This window comes from Corvus cornix, chromosome 28, assembly GCF_000738735.6.
Source record: "Corvus cornix cornix isolate S_Up_H32 chromosome 28, ASM73873v5, whole genome shotgun sequence".
Classification (NCBI taxonomy): Eukaryota; Metazoa; Chordata; class Aves; order Passeriformes; family Corvidae; genus Corvus; species Corvus cornix.
In genome coordinates, this window is record NC_046356.1 from 494,441 (window position 1) to 514,022 (window position 19,582).

Here is a 19,582-nt window from a genome sequence, read left to right on the forward strand (position 1 = left end):
GTCTTGCAGGGCCGTGCTGGAGACAAGAGGACACACTGGGTCACATACCTTAGTGGAACGTAGCGGGAGGTGGCATGGGGCAGGAGGTCCCCAGGGAGAGGGTATCATTGCAGGTGCCAGAGCATAGCCCTAGACTGGGTTCAGGGAGGAGGTGATGGGTGGTGGGAAATGGCAAGGCAGAAGGCACTTGGCAAGGGGTCTGTGTGGTGGCTGTCCCGCTGTTGGGGTTTGGCTTCCCCCAATGGCTTCAGCCTCCATGCAAGCCCCTTCCCTGCCAGCTCAGCTGGGTCTCAGCACCATGTGTGCACCCACAGCTCCTCGGGGACCCTTCCCCAGGTCCTGCCAGGTCCTCCCCAGCTGGGGAAGTGGCTGCAGCTCCACTCTTGGGCTCTTTGTTTTGCTGCAGCAACCCAGAGAGGAAGGATCTGAGCAGAGAGGCGACGAGAGGAAACGAGCTTTCTGTTCACTCCCAAACCTGCAGGCAGAAAACAAGGACATCCTGCTGGGGTGGCTGAGCTGGGACGCTGTGCCTGTAGGAGCACAGCATGCTGGGCTGGGATATTGCTGGCATTGACACCCTTTCCTACAGGGACTGGGCCAGACAGAGCCTCACAGGTTTTGCCTCTGGTCCCACGCCATGCCTGGCCTGGCCAGCTCATTCATGGGGCCATGGAGGGGGTGGTGGAGCCAGGAGCCAAGCTCAGGCAGGCTTGGTGGAGCTGGAGCAAGCAGAGATGAACTCAGGCAGCCAGGAGATGGCTGGAACACATCTGATCATCTGTTTCCCAGGCGTACCCTGAGCACTCTCAGCTCCTCCCTGCCATGGGCCACCACTGGCCAGTCTGGACACCCAGGACTTCGGAGCCCACTGCCTCAGAAAGGACCGAGATGCTCAGGGCTGTAAGATCCTGCTGTGCATGGAGGTGTGCCCCCAGGGTGCCCAGGGAACAAATGGAGTCATCCAGAGCTGCAGCAAGCGGAATGGCTCGTGATGCAGCATGTGGGGCTGCAGCCCTTTCCCACCAGCATCTACAGCAGCATTTCTCCGGGTCTCTCCATCCAAGAGCCGTCTGAATGACACAGAATGACACAGCCAATGCCTGCTTGTAGCCTGCCAAAAGCCTGGCCAAGCTTTGTGTGTTTTCTCATGTGCCAACACCACCCAGTTCCTGTGCTGTGTGCAGAGGGACAGGGATGCAGCCTGTTCTGTCAGCCTGCAGTCACCTCCAGCTCTCCGGGCTCTGTTCCCAGCACGCTGTGGAGAAGCACCCTGTGCTGGTGTGAGTCACAACCCATGCACACAGGCACACACATTTCCTACTGCCCTGATGGGAAAAGAGGCATGATCACATTCACAGTCCCAGTAGGGACTGACAGAGAGAAAAGGATTGGGATTCACAGAGAAAGTAATTTTTTGAGACCTTCTTCTGGACCAAAAAAGCTTTTAAATGTATCTGATTCTATCAAACACATCAGCTCCTGGAGCTTTTTGTTCAGATGGACACTCTTAGGAGGGTCAGGGCTGGTTTTGATGGGCGTCATGAAGGAACAGCTGTGCCAGACCCAAAAATGTTGCCATGAAAGTCAGCAAAGCCCCAGACAGCTGAATGACAACACTCCAGAACCAGGAAACCACTGAGATTTTTCGGCAGAGCTCCCCCTACAAGAGGAACAGAAGCCTGGCTAGCCCTCCCCACCCCTCCATGCAGAGTTATGGGAGAGATGCTGAACACAAGAGTTTGGTCCCATACTGTGGAAGTCCCTGGTCCTCACCTGTAGCCTTTCCCAGACTGAGCATCTGTGCATCTTTCACCCACACAGGCACCAGTCCTAACACCCACAGCCACACAGCTACACCCTGGTTAACCCAGACCTTGGCACAGGTGTGGGCGCAGCCACTGCCATTTGCCTCCAAGCCTGGGTTCAGCTACACCTGCTGGGCTCTGCTGGCCCGGATGGGCAGGTGCCACAGCTCAGACCGGTCCTGGCTTGGCATCCCTGGTGCGAGGTGAAGCCACCACGCCAGTCGCCAGCCAAGGCTTCAGAAGCAATTTGCTTCGTGTGATCTGCTCCTGGATGCAGATGGGATTTACACGGAGTGTGAATACCAACCAGCCCAGGTGAGCTCTCTGGCCATGGCCTCATATTTGAGTCCCACATAGTTTCTGCAGAAAACAATGAATACTAGAAACAAGGGCTGTCCCTTGGGTTTGACTCTTGTCAGTGACCAGAACTTAAAGCCAGAGGAGTCTGATCCCTGCAGGGAACAATGCCATCCCCCTTGTTCAAAGGCTGCTGGTGAGTCTCAGCCTGGAAATATCTCTGAGCTGCCAGTTTTGTGATGCAGCACCACATTCAGGCGGCCCCAGGGCTGTATTTCTTTGGTGGTACTGGGTGGTTCGAAGTCTCCCCACTCTTCCACAGCTCAGCCCCCGTGCCGGGGTGGCAGCAGTCACGTGGGGGTCTGGCACCCACAGAGCTGCAGTGACATCACTTTCCCAAGCTCATGTTTCCTCAACTCCTCCTTTGTTGTTTTTTTCCCTTTGCAGGGAGGAAACTAGAATTGATGCCTGGAGGTGGGTGACATTTTTGTCAGATGTCCAAGAGCAGGAGTGAGGGACCTGGACGTGGGCCCATCATGGAGCTCTGAGCCAGGATGTGGGGCATGAGCTCCACATCACAGCTGGGCACTGGTGGGACTTGGCTCATGACACCAGATTTCACCTCCCCGACCTGGACAGAGAAGGTAAAGCCGCACAGTGCAGAGGAGGCAACCGATTTCTTCTGCAAGCAGTCAGTGAATCGGCAAGAGCAGTGCTATTCCAGACCTGCTCTGGAGACCGATTGAGGGCGTGAAATCACCAAGTTCATTACCACAGGATGCTGGGGAGGCCAAGTATGTAAATGGATTGGAGAGGGACGAGGTCTGTCCATGGAGGTAGATTCATTAGAGCTATTAAGGTACTTCCGTCCGGATGCAAACCCTTTCCCAGGAAGTCCCCAAACTGCCAGCCAGCAGCTGGGAGGGACGTCGGGAAGCACATCTTGTTTCTCCTGCTCTTCCCGTGAGTAGTGTTACAGAAGAGCCAGACATGGAAAAATACCCCTGAGGTTCAGAGCTGAAAAGGAAAGAAAAAGAAGCAAAAATCCTTGCTGAGGGTTTCAGCACTGAAAGAGTCTGGAGCAGTCAGTGAGGGCAAGCTCAAAGGTGGGGAATGGCCGGGGTCCTTACGGGATGGGGGAGAGCCCAGAGCTCGCGGCTGAGCTACAAACACGGGAAGCAGGCGCGGAAGAAAGCTGGCAAGAAAAGGAGACAAACAGCCGCTGCTGGGACGGGGAGGGCTGCCAGGAACCCGGCGGGGCCAGGCCCGGGGAGCCCAGCCAGGGCCAGAGGCACACGGCTCCCGGCCATGCGTGGGACGAGGGCAAGATGTGCGGGGGGCGGCTGTGCTGGGGGGAGCACGATGGTGCACAGAGCTGGACCCCAGCCACCCGCGGGGCCCCGGGCAGCAGCGGGGTTGAGCTCAGGGCAGAGGATACCCCAGCAACGGGGTGATGTGGGCAGGGGATCCCCCTTTCTGCAGGGTCACCATTCCCGAGGTGGACAGGTTGGGGAGAATCCCGTCCCCAGGGTGACTGGAGTAGGCGCACCCCATCCCCAGGGTAATCAGGACAGGGGACGTGGGGGTGACGAGGGTAGGGGACACCCCTCCCCCCAGGTGACCAGGACGGGGCACATTCCACCCTGGCCGGCCACGGGGACAGCGATATCCCCTCCCCAGGCGGAGAGGGGGCTAGCGGGGATGCCGCGGGGCGAGCGGCCGGGGGCGGTCTCCGTCCCGTCGGGCCCGGGGCCGGTCCCCGCCGCCCCGCCCCGCCCGGCCGCTCCCGCTCCGCTCCCGCCCGCCCTCGGCCCGGGGCTGCGGCGGGCAGCGCTGCCGGCCGCGCGCGCAGCAGCCCGAGAGTCCCGGGCCCGGGCTGTGGCCCGGCTGTAGCCCAGGAGCCCGGCGGCCGGTGAGGGGCGGCGGGGACCGGGCGGGACGGGACGGGCGGGTCCGGCGGCGGCGGGGCGGGGGCTCGTCCCGGTGGCGGCCCCCGCAGGCCCCGCAGCCGCCGCCGCCCGGGGCCCCCGAGGGGCCGCGCTGGAGCCCCGCGGACGCGGCGGGATGGGGGCGGGATGGGCCGGCCCCGGCGTCCGCCGCCCGGGGGCTCCGCCCGAGCGGCCCCGGCGGCGGGAGCGGGAGGGGAGCGGGGCGGAGCCGGGGCTGGGACTCCCCCTCTCCGGCTGGCCGGCGGCGGGGGGCCCCCGGGGGTCTCCTGGGCTGGGGACGGGCTGTCGCCCCGACCGTGCGGGTGCCTGGAATGTGGCTGCTGGCACCCCGGGGTGCTGGAGGTCGCCCAGGGGCGCCGGGAACCCGTAAGGTTGGGGATGCTGGTGGACTCCCAGGGAGCTGGGGAACTGCAGGGCTGGGGATTCTGGAGACTCCCTGGGGTCCTGGGGACCTGTTCGGGCTGGGTGTGCTGTGCGTTCCCCGGGTGGTGGAACCTGCAGGGCTGAGGCTGTGACTTGGCACCCCAGGCTGCTGCAGGCCCCTCTGGGGTGCTGAAGGGCACAGGGGTGCTGCGGGGTTTGGGGTGCTCGTGTGTGCACATGTAGAACCCGCCATGGGGTTGTGCACGGTGCTCTGTGTGTACCCCAGCTGTACCTGGGCACCCTGGGTGTAAATTTAAACATTTCATCTCCGAGCCCCTCCTGACAGCAGGATGAGCCCAGGCCATTGCTGCTGATCCCATGTGTTGTCAGCAGGACCGAGGGAATCGGGAGGTGTTGGTGGAAGGTGCTGGTGGGCAGCTGTGGTGAGGATTCGAGGAAAGGGGTTGATGTTCTCTAGTGAAGCTGTAGGGAGCCTATAGCGCTATAGGTGTGAGGGGGCTGGTAGAGCTGATCCCCACGGGCGTGAGTCTGTGTGTGGACTGTACACCTGTTGTCCAGGTCGTGTGTGAGCTCAGGGAGGTCCTTGAGGGGCTGGAGCGGGTGCAGAGTGTGGGCAGCCCCTTTGGCCTCCTAGCCAACTGGGCCATCAATGACAACAACTCCAGAAATAACAGTCCAACCCTGAAATTAGGCTGTTGAGATGATCGAAGCATTTCCCTTTCTCTCCCTGGGTCGGTGTTGTGCACCCACCCACCTGGATCCGACTCCTCCAGGAGAAGCTCCAGCATAGACAGCGTGGCCAAGGTGGCCTGGGCAAATAGACACAGGCCCTCCCATACAGCCCCTGCAGCAGGGGACAGGGACAGGAAGGTGTCATGAGCCCTGGGTACCTCCTGCTGCACCCAGCCACAGTGCTGGCAGGTGACGCTGCAGGTGACAGGCACGTGTGACAGCTGGCTGTGTGCGAGAAGCCTGAATCCTGGCAGGTTGCTGGCAGTGGAGGAAGCCGTGTGCTTGCTCGGTGATTTCCCTTTAACTTTGGAACAGCCTCAGTTCCAAGCTTCAGGGCTTATCGCCTGCACAGAGCTACGAGGGAAGCGTGCCTGGATGAGAGAAATCAAGTTGCGCTGGCCAGGGCTGCTCTGGACTCTGTTCTTCTCACATTCCTCATGACCTCAGTATTTTGGCTCAGGAGGAGAGCTGGGGAGAACCCTCCCTGTGTCCAGCCCCGGCCGCGCCGGTGGAGCAGCTCGCGCTGCACTGCAGCAGGTGGTTGAACCGGGCCAAGGGCTGCTACAGCTGTGCCCCTGGAGAGGGAAAGGGCCCAAAGGTCACAAGCTTTGGGAGCAGCTCCCCCAGACCTCTCCTCTGCCAGTCCAGGAGCTTGGGAACCCCAAGGGGAAATTGCCCCATGAGGCCAGAGGTCCCAGAGTGCTGCCTGCAGCTGGGGCTGGGGCATGAGGACCAGGTGGTACCTGGGCTGTGCCAGGGTGCCCAGCCTCCTTCACCCCTGGCATGGCTTCTTATTGTAACCGAGCGGAGCAGCTCCAGTTTTTGGCTCCAAGTTTCTCATGTTGGCATTGGTACAACAGCACGAGGGGAAAATACAGGTTTGAGCCCAGGGCAAAGCATAGCCCTGCCTCCACGGGGGTGGTTGGGTCCCTGCGCATCCTCCACCTCTTCCCCTCGCTGCCAAGCCTCCCTGCCAGTCCTTTGCTTGTACCATCCTGCTTTTCTGTCAAAACACCAGGGCTAGAAACAACACTCATTGCTTCCAAAGGGAGCTGGGATCATGTAAGGGCCCCCCTCAGGGGTCCATGTGCCCAGCCCCTTCAGCAACCTGCACCAGTGCCCAAGGGAGCAGCTGAAGCTGCTGAAAATCAGCCTTTGGCACCAAAGTGGCTGGTACAATTAGCCCCACCAAGACTTCAGCCCACGTGGAGGGCGGCTGCCTGAGTGGTGCCATGGTCGTGGCAGCCAGGTCTGGCTGGTGCTGACAGTGGCTGGGCCCCAGGTGCGGGGACTCAACCTGCTGCACACTGGGACCATCCGCCCCCACTGCTCCAGTCCAGCCCCACGCCTCTTCCGCAGCCCAGGGACAGTGTGCACGGCCCAGAGAGCTTGGGGGGTGTTTGCACCTCGCAGGAGGGTTTGAACATCATGGGGTCTCTGGGGCCATTTGGACGTGGTTGGGAGCTGGCAGGTCCCATCACCTTTTTTGGAGCTGGATGAAGACAGAAACTCCTGCCCTGGGTCCAGCCCGTCCTGTCAGACCAAAAGAAGTGGGGTCTGGAAGCAGTGGGAGGATGTCCCCCACAGTCAGGATGCAGCTGCTGACGCCAGCTGAAGGGCCATAGGAGGTGGCAGGTGATGAGCAGCCTGTCCCCAGCTCAGTGGAGGGGACACCAGAGCAGTGCTGGTGCAAAGGGTACCTTTGCTGCTGCAGTGGTGTGGGAGGCTTCCAGGCCTCAGCAGAGGAGGTTTTTCCTGTCCCCAGGCAGGACAATACCCGGCCAGGCGGCGGAAGGGAGCTGCCGGCCACTTCCCCCCGAGGAAACGCACCCGCTGGCTCTGGCTCCTGTTGCTCTCTCTTCCTCTTGTTTGATTTACAACGTGTGTGGAGCCCGGTGGGAAGTTTGTCCTGGCCCCAGCACTGTTTAATTACCTGCAGCAAGGGCCATGCAGAGGAGGAAGCCAAACACTTCCCAGGGTGGGAGGGATTAGACGAGGTGGGGGATGTGTGGACCCTCTTGGGCATGAAGCCAGCAGCTAGGAACGGTGGATGCCAGCATGGAGCCAGGATGTTCCCAGAAGAGGTGGAATGGGTGCCAGCTTGAAGCTGGGATGATCCTGAGGGAGGTGGAATTTGGGATGTGCATCGGCTGTGGATGGGTTGGCAGAGGAGTGGGAGAGCCCCAGAATCCATCCTGGTGACTAGTGGGAAGTGTTTTATCTCTGCCCAGTTGGACTCAGCCCCCAACCCTGTGCACTGGGCCGGGGGTGGGAGGCTGCCGCGGTGCCCGGCCTGAGCCTGGCCTGGCGCTGCCACAGCTGCTCTGCTGGCTCCACGGGGTCAGGGCGAGCCGAGGGCTGGAGGCTGCAGCGCCGGGGCCAGGGAGTGGCTGCGACATCGGCGTGAGCAGCGGGGGCGAGGGGCGGATGTGGGTGTTTCTGTGCAGCCAAGGCCAGATCCTGCACTGTTCCCTGGGCAGCGCCGAGCCTCAGCTTGCCTGAGGGCTGAGCCCAAGCCACCATTCCTTCGTGGCATTCCTCCTCCCCTGCTTTCTTCTCAAAATAGTCCAGTGCCAAATGTTCTGCCCACCAACAGCTGCTCAGCCACCTGTGCCCCATGGGCAGAGCTACCGAGACCCTGATGCCATGCACAGCAGCCATGGGTGCTCCCAAGGTGCTGTTGTCCCATCCTGCTCCAGGAGCACTTCACACCTGGGCCCCAGCATCCAGATTCTGCCAGATGTTGCAGCAGGTCCCAGCTCAGTGCTTACAGATGGTGGCATCCCCAGCCATGAGCTCACCTCTGGACCACAGCTGTATCCTGTTTGCTCTCCTCCAGCGTGTCCATGCCTGGCTCCTGGGAAAACCAGGCTCCCATTTCATTCCCCTCTGCCTTATCCCATGTTATTGACAGGGAAAAGCAGTCAGGTCTCTCCTGGAGGTCATTGGCCCCTCAGGACACCCCTGAGGCCTTGTGGTGCACCCTGGGCAGCAAGAATGGACATCACACGCAGCACTGATGGGTGCTGGCAGCTCCCTGCAGTCGCGTGGCTTTGCCAAAGCATCGGTTCCCTTTATCCAAAGCAAACTTCGCACTGAGTATTGCACCTATACAGGTTTCAGCCTCCTTTTTTTCCTGGCCTGCTCCCACTGTATGGCCAAGCTCCAACTCGTGACCCTCGGAGCTGGCAGCATGGCCATCCCAGCCGAGCTGCGGAGCATTCCTTAAATGTACAAACAATCCCGGCCCCACAGGCAGCACTGTGAGCGCCCGGCCACCGGCTCCAGTGTCAGCCCTGGGCTGGGGGAGGCCAGGGGACCTGGCAGATGACGGGGGGCAGCCAGAGGGCTCTCCCCGGGCGGGCAGCAGGGCTGTGTGTCTGCCTGGGGCTCGCCAGCCCTGGGGTCACAGGGTTTGGTCTCGTTGTTGCAGGTTGATGGTCCCCTGGTCAGCAGCACTCTGGGGAGAAGATGGCTCAGCCGGCACCCCTGAACCAGAACCTCCCAGGTAAAGAGACCAGGGCTGTCACCAGGTAGTGACAGTGGAAGGAGTGCGAGGGGGGTGGCAGGGCTGAGCTGTCCCCTCCCAGCCCCGTGGAGTTCCTCACTGCAGCACCAGCCCTGACATGGAGTGGGTACCCTGTGACACCCTATGGCACCGAGGGTGCTGGAGACAGACACATCACACATCATGGAGGGGAGGGGCCTGCAGGCTGCAAATTCTGCAGTTATAACCCAGTTGGAAAAGCCGTCCTGTCTCCACCAGGTCCCTGCCTTACTGTCCCTGCTCCTCTTGCAGATCTTGGGGGCCCGTTCTTGTACCGGGACCAGGACGATGGAGAGAAGAGCTCGTATTCCGTGGAAACCCCCTACGGCTTCCTGCTGGACCTTGATTTCCTGAAATATGTTGATGATATTGAAAGTGGCCAAACACTCAAGAAAGTGCCACTGCCTCGCAGGGCAAAAGGGTCCCGTGCACCATCCAGCACCCTGCGCAGCCCCAGCAGCCACGCCAGCGCCTGGACCTCCACCGAGTCCCTCACCTCCACGGCCAGCGAGGAGGGCAGGACTGCGCTGCTGCTGTCCCCGCACGGCCGAGCACCCCTGGAGCCTGCGAGCAAGCCAGCCTCCCACCCCATCTCACCACCACCAGTACGGCTGCTTCCACCTCCCACCCGCAAGTGCCTTGTGCGAAACCCGCGGGTGGAGAAGACCTTGCTGGAGACGAGCAGGAGGCTGGAGCAGGAGCAGGGCCATTTGCAGGATACTGGCGGTCCCTCCCACAGTGGCCTGCCGGGCGCCCTGAGCCAGCCACCCCACTGGGTGCCGGTGGGCTCCGAAGGCCAGGCGGGCTGGGGCCGGGTGAGCCCTGGCAGCTCGGGGCGCAGCACTCCGGCTGCGGGGCTCAGCACGGCCCCGCTGCAGCACGTGCGGGAGCAGATGGCTGCAGCCCTGCGGCAGCTCCGGGACCTGGAGGAGCAGGTGAAAACCATCCCCCTCCTGGAGATGCAGATCTATGAGTTGAAGAGGGAGAAGGCAAAGTTGCTGGAGAAGCTGTCAGCAGAGCCTGGCGAGGCACTGTATCACGCCTCTGGCTCTGAGGCAGGGACAGGGGCTGAGGAGCCGCCCCGCACGGGGCCAGAGAGTGAAGCAGAGCCAGCGAAGGGGCGAACGAGCAAAATTGTAGAGCTGAGGAAGCTGACAGAGAAGCTGGCTGTGCCGGAGCGGGGCATCAGGGCTTGGCCAGGCAGGAGCCCCAGGGTGGCTGAGAGGCCGTGCCGCTCTGTGGCAGTGGGTGAGGACCGGGCCATGACAGATGCCGTCTTCTACTACCGGTCGCAGCAGGAGAGCGGGGATGCACCAGACGGCGGCACACGGGGACGTAGGGATGTGGCCGTCTGGGTGCTGGAGTCCTCGCTGGGGCTGGCCACTGAGGCGGAGCGGGAGCTGGAGCTGCTGCAGCAGACGGTGGGGCACCAGAAGGACGTGATCACCCTGATGGAGGGGCACCTGCAGGAGGCCACGCGGGAGCTGGAGGAGCTGCGGCTGGAGGTGTGCGCCCGCCGGCCCCGCGGGCAGGCGGACAAGGAGGTGATGGCCAAGCCGCAGGTGGCCGAGGCGCTGGTGGAGGCTGCGGTGGTGACACAAAGCCGGGCAGCTGGCGACCCCCCAGAGACGGCAGAGGCAGGCGTGGAGTGCTGCCCCCCGACCTCCTGCGTCGCCGTGGGCTGCTCCCCCAACGGGCGGGACGTGGCAGTCGGACCCGATTCAGCTGCCAGCTGCGATGACAAGGGCAGCCAGACAGATGTGGGCGGCATTGTCCTGGCAGGAGAGGAGAAGGAGCCTGGTGCGGGCAGTGTGATGCAGCCTGGCCTGGGTGACAGCCTGAGCAGCCCCTCAGTGCCGGCTGCAGGAGCAACAGGGGGGATGTGCCCAGACAGCCAAGCCCCTGGGCCAGCTGTGCTGGAGACGACACACAGCAACTGGGACCCATCCCCAGCGCAGGACAGTGGAGCTGCCCCAAGCCCTGTGGCCGGTGAGTGTCACCAGCAATGATGCCAGGGTCTGGATTGGAATGTTCCTGCAGGAAGAGAGAGGCTGGCCCTGTCGGGGACAATGCCTGCAGGGCCAACTCTACTCATGCCCCAGCAGTTGCCCATGTCCCTTTCATGCCTGCCCGGGGGTCTAGGGGGTTTGGGGTGCTTGGCTAGCCCCAGGGAGAGACTGTTTACAAGAGCATGTAGTGACAGGACAAGGGGGAATGGTTTCAAAACGACAGCAGGTTTAGGTTAGATATTACGCAAAATTCTTTATTGTGAAGTGGTGAGGCCCTGGCACAGGTTACCTAGATAAGTTCTGGATGCCCCATCCCTGGAAGTGTTTAAGGCCAGGTTGGATGGAGCTCTGAGCAACCTGGTCTAGTGGAAGGTGTCCCTGACTATGGCAGTGGAGTTGGAATGAGACGATCTTTAAGGTCTCCTTTAACCCAGACCATTCTGTGATTCTGAAATTCTATGATTCTTGCTCACTGGCCCTTGACATCCATCTCTTTCCCTGTAGGAGCCCTGAAGTCGATCATGAAGAAGCGGGATGGTGCTCCCCGGAGTGAGGCGGAGGGCAGCAAGAAGAGCCTGCAGTTTGTGGGCGTGCTGAATGGGGAGTACGTGCTCAGGGGCTCCTGCCACCCCCATGAGCCAATCCTGGTCCCCTGCATCCCTGTCCTGGGCTGGGGCCAGTGGCAGGGCCTGAAGGGGGCCAGGCTGGTGCTGTGTTGCCACTGAGCATCCTCCTTCTGTGCAGGTATGAAAGCACATCCAGTGAGGAGGAGGAAGAAGGCAACAGCTCCTCTGAGAAGGCTTCGGCCAACAGCTCCAACAGTTCGGAGCAGGGAGACACCGAAACGTCAGAGGAGGAGGCCGGAGAAGGCACGTGTGAGCCCAGGCTGGAGTGCAAGGGGACTGATGTGACCCTGCTGGAGCCCCCCGAGGTGAAGGAAAAGTAAGTGCCAGTGGGGAAGGCTCCCTGCTCCCGGGCCCTGTGCAGCTGGGAGCCATGGCACTGGCCCTGCCAGCTCGGGGCATCTGCCCCAGCTTCAGTGCCATTGGTGGGAAAAACCCATTCAGCTCCTGCAGAGACCATTCAGCAGAAAACAATCCTTCCAGTTTCTTGGGTCTCCTAAGGAAAGAATGAGAGGCCCCAGATGCCCCTTTGCTGCAGAAGATAGTTTAGAGGGGGACAAAAAAACCCAACAGCCTTCAATAGCATTTTTCAACAAAAGGAAAAAAATGTGGCCTAAGAATGGGTGAATTGTGCCCAAGCACATCCATATAAGGCTCCTTTCTATGGAGGTTTGCAGAGGCTGAAGCAGCAATGGTGCAGCCACCAGGCTGGAGGTTGCACTCTGGGGACCTCGTGGAGTTACAGGCACTAGGGAGCTCTGCAGGGGAAGTCAGGGTGCTCCACAGGTTTGGTGGGGTGATGCAGCCCCACACTGCAGACATCCTCATGCTCTCCACAGGTTCGAGCTGAGCCCCAGGATGAGGGAGGCCTGCCTCATCGTCAAGACCCACCTGGGCCACCCCGGTGCTGCCAAGAGCAAAGAGGTGGTGAGTGGAGCACTGGGGTGGGATGGCTTGCCCAGCCCCTGCCAACATCCCCCAGGGCTGGCCCTACCCAGAGAGGGACCAGCAAAGCCTGGCTCAGCACCTTCCCCCAAAATACAGCCCTTTGCTCCAGGGTTTGTCCCAGATACCGCAAAGCCCATGTGGACTCAGTTCAGGCCATGCCCAGCATGGGTTTGGGCAGTTCAGGGTCCTGCCTTCACCCACCCCCTCTGGAGCAGGGATTCTGCTCCCCGCCCCGGGCTGGCAGCAGGGGTGCGTGCCAGGGTGCGAGGCCCTGCAGAGGCTTAGCGGGAGCTCAGCCCCTCTCTGCCCACAGCTCGCCAGCAGCAGCCTGGTCCTTCAGGAGTGGTTCCGTCTGTCCAGCCAAAAGTCGTCCGTCCCTGACACAGTTGCCAACCACCTCCTGGCCTTTGCCGAGGTCTCACCAGCTCTCCTGACCCACGTGGTGAACCTGGCAGACGGGAATGGCAACACGGCCCTGCACTACAGTGTCTCCCACTCCAACTTCCACATCGTGCGGCTGCTGCTGGATACGGGTCAGTGCCCCCCACCCCCAGAAACATCCCCTGGCCACCATCCCACTGTACCCCAGGTCATGGCCTGGCCATGTCAGCACAGGGGGAAGGCACTGGCAGTAGAGGGGCAAGAAGAGCTGCCCCAGGCTGTGTCTGTTCATAGGTGTGGGGATAAGCAGTCACCCCAGTCCGTTTGGGAGCCCAGATTTGATGGGGGAGATCCATCAGCAGTTCTGTGCCTGTGGGATGGCTCACAGCACCCTGGGCAGGACTGTGAGGGGGAGCTAGGCACGTGGCTTGGTCCATGTCTCCCACCAGCCCTGCAGCATCCTGAGCCCCTCTCCCCACCCCCACAGGGATCTGTAACGTGGACCACCAGAACAAAGCTGGGTACACCGCCCTCATGCTGGCAGCACTGGCAGCTGTTGAGCAGGAGGAGGACATGAATGTGGTCAGGAGGCTCTTCAGCATGGGCAACGTCAACGCCAAGGCCAGCCAGGTTGGTGCAGGCTGAGGGCCACCACATCCTGATCCTCAACTCCCACCCCCAAGCAGATGCCAGAGCCACACTCGGCTTTTCCAAGGGCAGGCCAATGGCTCCAAAACCCAGAGGTGTCGGCACATAGGGAGGGAGCGGGGCTGTCTCAGCAGTGGTCCTGTGGTGCGGGGAGCACAGTGGGGGCAGAGGTGGCCTGGCAGTGTCCCTTCCTCGCAGGCTGGCCAGACGGCGCTGATGTTGGCCGTCAGCCATGGCCGGCAGGAGATGGTGGAAGCCCTGCTCGCCTGCGGGGCCGACGTGAACCTGCAGGATGAGGAGGGCTCGACTGCGCTGATGTGCGCCTGCGAGCACGGCCGCGTGGAGACCGTGAAGCTGCTGCTGGCTCAGCCCACCTGCAACATCTCCATCGTGGACAGTGTAAGGCTCTGCCACTGGGCCTGGGCAGCCCACACTACGTCCTGTCCCTAAACCCCTTTCTACATGCTCTCCCTTACTTTCTAGGATGGTAACAATGCTGTTGCCATCGCGCTGGAGGCTGGTCACAGTGACATCGCCACGCTCCTCTACGCCCACCTCAATGGCATGAAGGCGCAGGCACCTGTGAGTACCACACCACTCCCCACGGGAGGGGAAAGGGCTGTGACACAGATGAGTGTCTCCAGGAAAAGGCTGCAGGAGCAAGAGCAGAGCATTTTGGGTGCTACATGCTCAGAACAGCCCTGCTGGCCCTGACCTGGAGTCACTGGAGGGGTCTCTGGTGACTCTACTCTCTCTGCAGCAGGGGATGTCACCGACAGCCACAAAGAGCCCTGGGAGTCCAAAGAAACCAAATTAGAGTGACCTTGGGATCCAGCCAGGGGCCACCATCAGCACTGGGCTGTGATTCACATCCCCTCACCTGCCACCCCCTCTGTGCCAACCCGCTCCCTGCAGCTTCAGTCCCATCACAAGCGCCATCCCTGGGCCTCCCTTGCCCGTCTCTTCCGCTGGATGCAGCCCATGTGCAGCCACCTCACTGCACCAAGTGACAGGAGCCAAGTGACCTCGGGGTGGGACACACGGGGAGCAGAAGCCACCCCATCCCCTCTGCTCCCTGCCGTGACCACCGGAGCTGCACCACCTCTGAGCCCTCTGCAAGGAGGAACAGCAGAGAAACAACCCAGCAGAAACAGCACTTGGTTTGTGCTCTCCGGCAGCTCTGAGACAGCAGCCAGTGCCAGTGACATGGAGCCAGGAGGGCCAAGTGACGGCTCCTGGCCCCAGCAGGGACGTGGTGCTCTGCAGGCACGTCCTGTGCAGCAATGGGAGAGGGAATACTGCCTTGGATAGGGGCTGGGAGCATTTCCAGACTCAAATACTTGCCCATCTTTTCTGGCATTTCCTTTCCTAGCTGAAATCAGATTTTTTTTCTTTTCTAGCACATGCACACAAAGCAAAAAAATTGTATTGCTTGGCCAAAGGATGAAGTTCAACATGAAATCACTTGGGATTTGATTGGCTCAATGGGAGCAAAACCTCTGAGCAGTTGGGGTTGGTTGCAGCCAAGTGACAAAAGGGGCTGAGGGCCAAGGATGCATTTGGCAACTAAGCCTGCCTAGCTGATAACCCACATGGGGAGCAGGTCCTTCTCCCAAGGGAGAGAGACCAATTACCTCCTAAACATTTCCCCAATTAACCAGTCCCACAGGCTGTGCAGACAGCCAGAGCCCACAGCCAAGTCCCTCTCTGCCCACTTCCCATCCCAAAAGGGAGGAGAGCAGCTGACAGCAGCACCAGGAAAAACACATGGGCTGGAAGAGCTCAGAGCACACAGGTAGAGCCTGCAAAGGGGAACATGTACGTCAGAGAACACGTGTCTGTGCAAGTGTGTGAGTGCCGTGCAGGGTGGGAACAGGGTAAGGACGAGGACCGGGAGAAACAAGGGTTTTGCATGGGAAGGCAGCTGTGCTCTGAGCCCTTCACAAAGGTAATGTGTCACAGGCCCCATTCCTGCTCCTTGGCCCAGCCTCACCACTTCTGCCCCTGCCTGATCTGGTCTGAGCTGGGGAACCCCTCAGCTCTCCCCAGAAACTTGCTCTTAGCTTTGCACTGGAGTTAATATACAGCGCTCACTGCCACTCCCTAATACACTACTCTGTTTACTGGTATTTCAATATTGGTATTTTTAAGATATAAATAAAATTTAAAGTTATTTTGAAATATTACAGTGACATCAGCAGTCTCCTACCTCCTTGTCTGGCTCACAACAAACCCTGCAAGAGCTACAGCAGAGGCACAGCCTGGCACAGCCCCTGACCTGAGCAGGGGACCCCACATTCCAAGTCATTCACTGCAAGTTTATGCAGTGGCTACATCCCTCCGTCTGTTTTCTTCCTGCTGAGGTGTCCCAGGCAGGTGCAGTGGTGTCTCTGCCCACTTCGTTCTGCAGGACCAAGATGGACGCAGGGCCAGCTGCAGCCCTGTACCACCCCTGGTTCTCTGCGGTGCTCATATTACACTGCATCATTAAAGGGCAATCACCAGACCAAGTGTGAGGATGCAAATTGCCTCCCTCCTCATGTGGACAGAGACCCGGCTGACCCCACATGGATATTCCAGAAGGGATACAGCTCTCTAAGCCACTCTATCCCAGTCACCCAGCACTCAGGGCTGGCAGGGGCCAGAGCAAACACTCTTGGGTCACTGCTGAAGCTGTGAGGAAATAAACAGCAGCCACAGAACTGAACTCTGAGAGGAATTCTGGCACACACAACCAGTTCTGAGCTCTGCGTCACGCGAGCCAGGGATCGCAGCCTTGTGCTAATGCTCTGAAACACCCCCCAAAGAATCGTAAATGACATCAAGCAACAGCACAAACACAAGGGCTTTCTCCATGGCACAAATTCCACGCCTCATGCTGCCCATGAGCTGCCCAGGGCACAACTAGAACTGGCAGAAAGGACAAATCCCACACTCTTAACATCAGCCCTACAACAATCGTCAGTGCCTGCTCCAGTTCAGCATTTTACCCATCTGTCCCAGCAGTGCTCTGCTCAGCTTTAGGACACCCAAATCCTCAGTTACAGCTGCCGCTGAACTGCCTCAGTCAAGCTCAGGACACTGCAGACAAAAACCACTCCCCATCAGAGACCTTACATGAGAGGCTGCAGATCTGACTCTGCTCACACACACCACAAAACCTGCACCACTCTATAAGCAGATAAAAAACACCAGTCCTTAAACACCTGCCCTTGAACCAGCAGTTTTCAGGCTCATTCTAAACTTTTCAGCCTTACTTTTGACTTATGTAATATCCTAAAACAACACATCTTGCTAACTAATTTTGTGGTGGAAGGGAAAGCCAAAGAGAGATGGAGGAGTCAATAAATCAAAGAGGAATGACAAGCACTTGCTCTCTGCATGTGACTGCCAGGAAGGACAGCAAGCAGGTGTATTTATGCCAGCATTCACTGAGCAGTTTACTCAGGACAGACACAGAGAAGTAGCAGGCTGTTGCTTTGCAAGCCGGTACCAAGCTTGACTTTCAACCTGTGATTAGCGGGAGCTAATCCAGGGTCCAGTAAGTTTCCAGTACCACTTCATCACATACAGAAAATCGCTTACCAGGAAGGTCAGGATTAAGGCTACTGTAATCAAAACAAAATTATTTTTGTTATGCCAGGTCAGTAAAGATGCAATAACGAAGTGATATTACAATGAAGACTTTATGTGTAACCCCACTAACAAGCAGGGCATGCTGCTACTGAACCCGAGAAAAGCAGCAGGTGCTCAGGTGTGAGACAAACAGAGGTGTCAGGCGCTCACTGAGTGAAACCCGGGCAAGGCGCTACTGGAAAAACCCTTTATTGCAGTGACGCGGCCGCCACGCTCCTCCGCACCCCCGACCCACGGCCGAACGAGCTGCGCCAGGCTCCATCCCCGACGGGCGATCCGGCGATGGGCGCCAGGCTCCCTCCGCCGACGGACGATCCGGAGCAGGAGAGGCCCCGGGCCCCGCTCAGCGCAGCCGCCGGGCCTCGCGCTCCGACTCCAGCAGGGTGAGGACGTCGCCCTCGCGCACCGGCCCCTTCACGTTGCGGATGATGGAGCGGCTCGTGTCGTCCATGAACTCCACGCGCACCTGCGGGGGGAACCGCGTCAGCCTGGACGAGCCCGGCCCGCGGCACCGCGCCCGCCCGGCCCGCTCACCTGAGTGCACTGCCCTTGAGAGCCGGTTCGGCCCAGCACCTTGGTGACCTACGGGGACAGAGTGGAGGGTCAGCGCGGTGGTGCGACCCGGCGCGGTGCGACCCGGCGCAGCCCAGCCCGGTCCCCCCAGCCCCCGTACCCACCCGGGCCAGCTTGATGGGCTGCACGCGGCTCGTGTCCATGGCGGCTCCGGGGCGCGGAAAGGGGCGGCGCCCTCCCGCGCCGCCTTATATAGCGCCAAGGCTCGCGAGACCCAGCGTTCCGCGCGCGCGCTCCCGGCGTCCCCCGCGCCCCTGCCCTTCACCGCAGCCAAGATGGCGACGGCGACTCGTCTGGTCCAGCGGCTCCGCAACTTCCTGGCGGGGGTAAGAACATCCCCGGGCTCGGGGCTCCTCTGCCCCGCGGGACGCTGCGCTGCGCCCCCGGCTCCGCAGAGCCTCCGGTGCAGGGCGGCAGCCCCGCCTGAGCTGCTGTGGCCTTGCCTTGCAGCGGGACCTCCAGGCGAAGCTGCAGCTGCGCTACGAGGAGATCGCTAAGAGGTGCCGGGGCCGGGCCGGGCCGGGCGGCGGGCGGGGCGCTGAGCCGGGCGCTGAGCCGCCCCCACCCCGGCCCCGCCGCTGACGCTCGCGTCGTTCTCTGCCTAGGACCCAGCCGCCGCCGCGGCTCCCGGTGGGCCCCAGCCACAAATTCGCAGATAACTATTACTGCAGCCGGGACGGGCGCCGGGAGTCGCTGCCGCCCGTGGTGGTGGCGGCGGCGCAGAGAACCCTGCCAGCGGGGGCACCGGCCGGCAGGTAGGTCTGATGCGGGTGGTGCCGCACGGCTACCGCCGCGGAGCGGGCTCAGCCCTGATTTACACCAGGAGCACAGAATGTGCCCAGCAGCAGTGGGGAGTTACCCAGATTGGCAGAAGAATGTGGAACTAATTATTTGGGTCTATATTTCCTTGCAATTAAGTGGGGTGGGAGGAAGTTTACTTGCTCTGCTTTGGTGAGACCCCACCTGGAGCATTTGTCCAGCTCTGGGGCCACCAAGAAAGGAGCTGTTGCAATGAGTCCAAAGGAGGCCACGGAGGGGCTCCGAGGGCTGGAGCCCCGCTGCTCTGGACCCAGGCTGGGAGAGCTGGGGGTGCTCACCTGGAGAGGAGAAGGCTCCAGGGAGAGCTCCGAGCCCCTTGCAGGGCCTAAAGGGGCTCCAGGGGAGCTGCAGAGGGACTGGGGACAAGGCATGGAGGGCCAGAACAAGAGGGAATGGCTTCCCACATCCAGAGGGCAGGGTTAGATGGGATATTGGGAAGGAATTGTTCCCTGGGAGGGTTGGGAGGTCCTGGCACAGGTTGCCCAGAGAAACTGTATCTGCCCCATCCCTGGAAGTGTTCCAGGCCAGGTTGGATGGGGCTTGGAGCAACCTGGAAGGTGTCCCTGCCCATGGCAGGGGCTAGAACGAGATGGGCTTTAAAGTCCCACCCAATCCAAACCATTCTGGGACTCTGATTAACAAACACCTCCAGCACTACCTTGCAACCTGGGCTTCTGATTAAATCCAACTGTAATTCCGGAGTGTTACTAAGGCCTCTTCTCTCTCCTCTTTTCTCTCCCCCAGTTCAGACACTGCAGCGACAACAGCGGGGAAGAAACCAGTGACACCAGGACCACCACTTAGGAAGTGGGAAATTTCCAAGGACGAGCCCTACTTGTGAGCTGGGGGGGGTCTGCATGATGGGCACAGGTGGTTCCAGAGCAGCTCTGATGGGGTGGCTGTGCTGGTTGTGGCTCCAGGGCTGCTGCAGGGAGCTGATGTCTGACTAATAAATGTATATAAAGCTGTGATTTCCACCTCCCATTTTGTCTATTTTATTTGATTTATTCAAGTTACTGATCTTTAAATACCAGTGTACTTGGTTGGTTGGAATAGCGACACAGCACTGGGGCATTTGTGACCTGTAGTCAGTGAAGAGCAGAGCTGAGTAAAGCACAGCCTCGCTCACAGGGCTCCCCCCGTGCCCAGGTTCAGCAGCCTGGGGCACTTCCCCCCGCCCCGTCCCCCACCTGTCAGTGCCAGTGTCCTTTCTGTGACCGCGCGCTGCTCG

At 60.4% G+C, this 19,582-nt stretch overlaps 3 protein-coding genes across 6 annotated transcripts; 2 read left to right on the forward strand and 1 right to left on the reverse strand.

Moving 5' to 3' along the window:
* Positions 1-3,003: 3,003 nt before the first annotated feature.
* On the forward strand, positions 3,004-15,515 carry KANK3 (KN motif and ankyrin repeat domains 3). 4 transcript variants are annotated; one of them, XM_039566075.1, is made up of 11 exons: positions 3,092-3,208; positions 8,601-8,675; positions 8,967-10,703; positions 11,228-11,327; positions 11,468-11,665; positions 12,186-12,273; positions 12,608-12,827; positions 13,163-13,305; positions 13,522-13,722; positions 13,807-13,905; positions 14,087-15,515. In XM_039566075.1, the coding sequence occupies exons 2-11, from the start codon at positions 8,639-8,641 to the stop codon at positions 14,138-14,140; spliced, it is 2,877 nt and encodes a 958-aa protein (XP_039422009.1). In that variant the 5' UTR covers positions 3,092-3,208; positions 8,601-8,638; the 3' UTR covers positions 14,141-15,515. The 4 variants fall into 4 exon arrangements, with proteins under 4 accessions (XP_039422007.1, XP_039422006.1, XP_039422009.1 ...); XM_039566074.1 differs by having other exon boundaries at positions 3,093-3,208; positions 14,084-15,515; XM_039566073.1 differs by lacking the exons at positions 3,092-3,208; positions 14,087-15,515 and adding an exon at positions 3,004-3,065 and having other exon boundaries at positions 13,807-14,052.
* A 1,617-nt stretch (positions 15,516-17,132) lies between these two features.
* On the reverse strand, positions 17,133-17,740 carry RPS28 (ribosomal protein S28). The gene is made up of 3 exons (XM_039566078.1): positions 17,637-17,740; positions 17,494-17,541; positions 17,133-17,425 (listed from the first exon to the last, which is right to left on the reverse strand). Exons 1-3 carry the CDS (start codon positions 17,673-17,675, stop codon positions 17,303-17,305), a joined length of 210 nt encoding a protein of 69 aa, XP_039422012.1. The 5' UTR covers positions 17,676-17,740; the 3' UTR covers positions 17,133-17,302.
* A 34-nt stretch (positions 17,741-17,774) lies between these two features.
* On the forward strand, positions 17,775-19,335 carry NDUFA7 (NADH:ubiquinone oxidoreductase subunit A7). Its single transcript, XM_039566077.1, has 4 exons — positions 17,775-17,858; positions 17,983-18,032; positions 18,138-18,287; positions 19,096-19,335. The coding sequence occupies exons 1-4, from the start codon at positions 17,808-17,810 to the stop codon at positions 19,190-19,192; spliced, it is 348 nt and encodes a 115-aa protein (XP_039422011.1). The 5' UTR covers positions 17,775-17,807; the 3' UTR covers positions 19,193-19,335.
* The last annotated feature ends 247 nt before the right edge of the window (positions 19,336-19,582 follow it).